The 6472-nt window shown below is 59.0% G+C and overlaps 1 protein-coding gene across 1 annotated transcript; it reads right to left on the bottom strand.

The window, feature by feature from the left end:
- Nucleotides 1–4145, bottom strand: TFPT (TCF3 fusion partner; the record flags this gene model as incomplete). The annotated part of the gene is made up of 4 exons (XM_077789841.1): nt 3864–4145; nt 825–895; nt 660–729; nt 1–15 (listed from the first exon to the last, which is right to left on the bottom strand). Coding segments are annotated over exons 1-4 (438 nt in total), but the record flags the coding sequence as incomplete, so codon positions are not given.
- Between the last annotated feature and the right edge of the window lie 2327 nt (nt 4146–6472).

Genomic DNA, 6472 nt, shown 5'->3' with positions numbered 1-6472 from the left:
GGGGTTTTGGGGGTCCTGGGGGGGGGGGAAATTTGAGGGGCAGATGGGATTTTGTGGGGAAATTTGGGAGTTATTTTTGGGGTGATTTTGGGTTAGTTTTGGGGTGATTTTGGGTTAATTTTGGAGTTAGTTTTGGGGTGATTTTGGGGCGGTTTGGGGTTATTTTTGGGTTAATTTTGGGTTATTCTTGGGGTGATTGGGCTTAATTTCAGGGTTAATTTCGGGTTAATTATGGGGTGATTTTGGGTTAATTTGGGACAGTTTTGGGTTATTTTTAAGTAAATTTAGAGGTGACTTTGGGTTATTTTTGGGGTTACTTTTGGGGCGGTTTCGGGTTCTTTTCAGGGTGATCTGGGGTTAATTTTGGGGAGATTTTGGGTTAATTTTGGGGCGATTTGGGGTTAATTTTGGGGTTAATTTTGGGGTGATTTTGGGTTAATTTTGGGGAGATTTTGGGTTCATTTAGGGATGATTTTGGGTTAATTTTGAGATGATTTTGGGTTAATTTTGGGGTGATTTTGGGTTAATTTTGGGGAGATTTTGGGTTCATTTAGGGATGATTTTGGGTTCATTTAGGGATGATTTGGGGTTAATTTTAGGGAGATTTTGGGTTAATTTTGGGGTGATTTTGGGTGAATTTGGGGCAGTCTCGGGCGCACCTGCAGCAGCACCGTCAGCTCTCCCTGCCGGTACCGATCCCCGTGAGCGTCCAGCACCCGCATCAGGAACCTGCGGGCGGGGCCCAGCAGTTATTTGCATATATTTGCATACCCCGGCGCGTCATTTGCATACATTTGCGTGCTGGGCTGTTATTGGCTCCCCACCTGCGCTCCAGCCGCATGCGGCGCGTCTCCCGCTGCACCAGCCGCAGTCGCTGCAGCGCCCGCGCATTCACCTGGGGGCGGGGCCAGGGAAAGGGGCGGGGCTTAGAGGGGAAAGGGGCGGGGCTAAATGGGAAAGGGGCGGGGCTTAGAGGGGAAAGGGGCGGAGCTATATGGGAAATGGGCGGGGCTTAGAGGGAAAGGGGCGGGGCTTAGAGGGGTAATGGGTGGGGCTTAGCGGGAAAGGGGCGGGGCTTAGAGGAGAAGGGGCGGGGCTTAGAGGGGTAATGGGTGGGGCTTAGAGGGAAAGGGGCGGGGCTTAGAAGGAAAGGGGCGTGGTTATATGGGGAAGAGGGCGGGGCTTAGGAGGAAAACGGGCGGGGTTTAGCGGGGAAGGGGCGGGGCTTAGAAGGAAAGGGGCGGGGCTTAGAGGGACAGGGGCGGGGCTTAGAGGGAAATGGGCGAGGTTTAGAGGGGAAAGGGGCGGAGCTTAGCGGGAAAGGGGCGGAGCTATATGGGAAGGGGGCGGGGCTTAGAGGAAAAGGGGCGGTGCTTAGAGGGGAAAAGGGCGGGGCTATATGAGAAAGAGGAGGGGCTTGCTAGAAAAGAGGCGGGGCTTAGCGGGACGGGGCGGGGCTTAGAATGAAAGGGTTGCAGCTTAGAGGGAAAGGGGCGTGGCTAAATGGGAAAGGGGCGGGGCTTAGAGGGACAGGGGCGGGGCTTAGAGGTAAATGGGTGGGGCTTAGAAGTAAGGGGCGGTGCTTAGAGGGAAAGGGGCGGGGCTTATAAGATAAAGGGCGGAGCTTAGAAGAAAACGGGCGGGGCTTAGAGGGACAGGGGCGTGGCTTAGAAGAAAATGGGTGGGGCTTAGAAGAAAAGGGGCGGGGCTTAGAGGGACGGGGAGTGGCTTAGAGGGGAAATGGGTGGGGCTTAAAGGAGAAGGGGCGGGACTTAGAGGAAAATGGGCGGTGCTTAGAAGGACAGGGGCGGGGCTTAGATGGAAAGGGGTGGGGCTTAGAAGGAAAAGGGCGGGGCTTAGAGGGTCTGGGGCAGGGCTAAATGGGAAAGGGGAGGGGCTTAGAGGGAAATGGGTGGGCTTAGAAGGAAAGGGGCGGGGCTTGGAGGGAAAGGGGCCCCTTTTGTGAGCGTGGCCGCCATGATGCCAACCCCCCTGCCATCTTGGCGGGCGTGGCCGCGATGTTGCGCCTCCGCCATTCTGTGGGCGTGGCCACCATGTTCTGTGCCCGCCATTTTGTGAGGGCCGCCATTTTGTGTGCTCGCCATTTTGTGGGTGTGGTGACAATCTTGTGCGTGGCCAAAGCTTTATGGTCTGGTCCGCCATGTTGCCCATCCTCCCGCCATCTTGGTGGTCGTGGCTGCCATGTTTCGCCCCCGCCATTTTGTGGGCATGGCCGCCATGTTGTGCACCCGCCATTTTGTCGGTGTGGCCACCATGTTGTGCATGCCTCCGCCATTTTGTGGGTGTGGCCAACACTTTACGGTCTAGTCCGCCATGTTGCCCACCCTCTCGCCACTATCTTGGCGGGTGTGGCCGCCATCTTGTGTGCCTGCCATTTTCTGGCCGTGGCCGCCATGTTGTGTGTGTCTCCACCATTTTGTGGCCGCGGGAGCCATGTTGTGTGTGTCTCCGCCATTTTATGGCCGCGGCCGCCATGTTGTGTGTGTCTCCGCCATTTTGCGGGCGCGGCCGCCATGTTGCCCGCCCCGCCGCCATCTTGGTGGTCATGGCCACCATGTTGCGCACCCGCCATTTTCTGGCCGCGGCCGCCATGTTGTGTGTGTCTCCGCCATTTTGCGGGTGTGGCCGCCATGTTGTGTGTGTCTCCGCCATTTTATGGCCGTGGCCGCCATGTTGTGTGTGTCTCCGCCATTTTGTGGCCCTGGCCGCCATGTTGTGCATGTCTCCGCCATTTTGCAGGCGCGGCCGCTGTGTTGCCCACCCCGCCGCCATCTTGGTGGTCATGGCCACCATGTTGCGCACCCGCCATTTTTTGGCCGTGGCCACCATGTTGTGTGTGTCTCCGCCATTTTGTGGCTGCGGCCACCATGTTGCGCACCCGCCATTTTATGGCCGCGGCCGCCATGTTGTGTGTGTCTCCGCCATTTTGTGGCCGCGGCCACCATGTTCCCTACCCCGCCGCCATCTTGGTGGTCATGGCCACCATGTTGCGCACCCGCCATTTTGTGGCCGTGGCCGCCATGTTATGTGTGTGTCCGCCATTTTGTCGCCGCGGCCGCCATGTTGTGCGTGTCTCCGCCATTTTATGGCTGTGGCCGCCATGTTGTGCATGTCTCCGCCATTTTGTGGCCGCGGCCGCCATGTTGTGTGTGTCTCCGCCATTTTGTGGCCGTGGCCGCCATGTTGTGTGTGTCTCCGCCATTTTATGGCCGTGGCCGCCATGTTGTGTGTGTCTCCGCCATTTTGCGGCCGCGGCCGCCATGTTGTGCGTGTCTCCACCATTTTCTGGCCGCAGTCGCCATGTTGCCCGCCCCGCCGCCATCTTGGTGGTCATGGCCACCATGTTGCGCACCCGCCATTTTATGGCCGCGGCCGCCATGTTGTGCATGTCTCTGCCATTTTATGGCCGTGGCCGCCATGTTGTGCGTGTCTCCGCCATTTTGCGGCCGTGGCCGCCATGTTGTGCGTGTCTCTGCCATTTTGCGGCCGTGGCCGCCATGTTGTGCGTGTCTCTGCCATTTTGCCACCGTGGCCGCCATGTTGTGCGTGTCTCTGCCATTTTGTGGCCGTGGCCGCCATGTTGTGCGTGTCTCTGCCATTTTCTGGCCGCGGCCGCCATCTTGGTGGTCATGGCCACCATGTGGCGCACCCGCCATTTTATGGCCGTGGCCGCCATGTTGTGCGTGTCTCCGCCATTTTGTGGCCGCGGTCGCCATGTTGTGTGTGTCTCCGCCATTTTATGGCCGTGGCCGCCATGTTGTGCGTGTCTCCGCCATTTTGCGGGCACGACCGCCATATTGCCCACCCCGCCGCCATCTTGGCGGGCGTGTCCCGGCCCTCACCTGCCGGATCTCGCGGCAGCGCCGGCCCAGCGCCTGCAGCTTCATCCGGCGCCGGCGCCGCTCCGGGGAGTCCTCGCCCCCCCGCCCCTCCCCCCCCCGCTCCTGGCCGCGTCCCCCGCGCGGGGGGCGGGGCGCGGGGGGGAGGGGCGGGGCAGCCCCGCCCCCCTCGGGCCCCGCCTCGGGCTCGCCTTCGCTTTCCAGAATGTTCCCCCCGAAGAGCGGCTCCAGCGCCAGCTCCGCGCCCGGCGGCGCCGAGAACTCCTCGAAGGAGACGCCCGCCATGCCTGCGGGGAGGAGATGGACCCAAATTAACTCAAAAATTCACCACAAATGCGCCCAAAAATCCGCTGAAATATCGCTCTAAAATCAGCAAAAATTCACCCAAAAGTCCACTGAAATATCGCCATAAAATCGCCCTAAATTCACCCAAAAATCCGCTGACATATCGCCCTAAAATCACCCAAAAATCAGCCAAAAATCCGCTGAAATATCGCCATAAAATCACCCAAAATTCACCCAAAAATCCACTGAAATATCGCCATAAAATCGCCCAAAATTCACCCAAAAATCCGCTGAAATATCACCCTAAAATCACCCGAAATTCACTCAAAAAATCCACTGAAATATTGCCCAAAAATCACCCAAAAATTCACTGAAACATCACCCAAAAATGACCCAAAAAACCACCAAAACGTCACCCTAAAATCACCCAAAAAATCAGCCAAAATTAACCCCAAAATTCCCTGAAATATCACCAAAAATTCACCCCAAATTCACCCAAAATCCGCCCCCTGGGGAGGGGGGGGTCCTAAGTTCACTCCCAGTCCCTCCCAGTCCCCCCCAGTTCCTTCCCAGTCCCTCCCAGTGCTCCCAGTCCATCCCAGTTCCCCCTCCACCCTTCCCAGTCTCTCCCAGTCCATCCCAGTTCCCGCTCCCAGTACTCCCAGTCCATCCCAGTTCCCGCTCCCAGTACTCCCAGTGCCCCTCTGATCACTCCCAGTTCCCTCCCAGTCCCTCCCAGTTTCCCCCCAGTGCTCCCAGTCCCTCCCAGTCCATCCCAGTTCCCTCCCAGTTGCTCCCAGCCCGCTCCCAGTTGTTCCCAGTCCATCCCAGTCCCTCCCAGTCCATCCCAGTCCCTATTCCCAGTGCTCCCAGTCCCTCCCAGTCCCTCCCAGTGCCCCCAATCGCCACTCCCAGTCCCTCCCAGTTCATCCCAGTCCATCCCAGTTCATCCCAGTTCATCTCAGTCCCTATTCCCAGTGCTCCCAGTCCCTCCCAGTACTTCCAGTCGCTCCCAGTGCCCCCAATCTCCAGTCCCAGTTCCCTCCCAGTTCCCTCCCAGTCCATCCCAGTTCCCTCCCAGTTGCTCCCAGCCCGCTCCCAGTTGTTCCCAGTCCATCCCAGTCCCTCCCAGTCCATCCCAGTCCCTATTCCCAGTGCTCCCAGTCCCTCCCAGTACTTCCAGTCCCTCCCAGTTCCCCCTCCACCCTTCCAAGTCCCTATTCCCAGTGCTCCCAGTCCCTCCCAGTACTTCCAGTCCCTCCCAGTGCCCCCAATCGCCACTCCCAGTTCCCTCCCAGTCCCTCCCAGTTCATCCCAGTCCATCCCAGTTCCCTCCCAGTTGCTCCCAGCCCGTTCCCAGTTGTTCCCAGTTCATCCCAGTCCATCCCAGTTCCCTCCCAGTTGCTCCCAGCCCGTTCCCAGTTGTTCCCAGTTCATCCCAGTCCATCCCAGTTCCCTCCCAGTCCCTCCCAGTCCATCCCAGTTCCCTCCCAGTTTATCCCAGTTTCCCCCCAGTTCCCTCCCAGTTGCTCCCAGCCCGTTCCCAGTTGTTCCCAGTTCATCCCAGTTCCCTCCCAGTTCATCCCAGTTCCCCCAGTCCCCATTCCCAGTGCTCCCAGTCCTTCCCAGTCCATCCCAGTTCCCTCCCAGTTGCTCCCAGCCCGTTCCCAGTTGTTCCCAGTTGTTCCCAGTCCCTCCCAGTTCCTCCCAGTCCATCCCAGTCCATCCCAGTCCCTCCCAGTCCATCCCAGTCCATCCCAGTTCCCTCCCAGTTGCTCCCAGCCCGTTCCCAGTTGTTCCCAGTCCATCCAGTCCATCCCAGTCCATCCCAGTTCCCTCCCAGTCCCCCCCACCGCCCGCTGACGTCACGCACCGCGCGATGACGTCACGGCGCCGGGGCCGCGCGCGCCGCTCCGGGCGGGAGGGGGGGGAGGGGGGAGCGGGACCGGAGCGGCGCCGGCGCGCGGCGATGACGTCACCGAGGCGACGGCGCGGGAGAAGTGACGTCAGCGGCAGATCCGGCGCGCCGCGAGTGACGTCAGAGCGGCTGCGCCGGGAGCGGCGGGAGGTGAGGGAGGGAAAAATTGGGGGAATTTGGGGAAATTTGGGGAATTTTGGGGAATTTTGGGGAATTTTCCGGGGAGTTTGGGGAATTTTGGGGGAATTTGGGGAATTTTGGGGCATTTGGGGCGAATTTGAGAGAGTTTGAGAGAATTTAGGGGGAATTTGGGGTGAATTTGGGGAATTTTGGGGAGAACTTTGGGGACTTTTGGGGAATTTGGGGAAATCTGGGGGAATTCGGGGAATTTTGGGGGGAATTTTGGGGA

Source organism: Lonchura striata, chromosome 38 (genome assembly GCF_046129695.1).
Source record: "Lonchura striata isolate bLonStr1 chromosome 38, bLonStr1.mat, whole genome shotgun sequence".
Lineage (NCBI taxonomy): Eukaryota > Metazoa > Chordata > Aves > Passeriformes > Estrildidae > Lonchura > Lonchura striata.
Note: the sequence above shows the minus strand (reverse complement) of the source record. Positions and strands in the feature narration are given on the sequence as shown.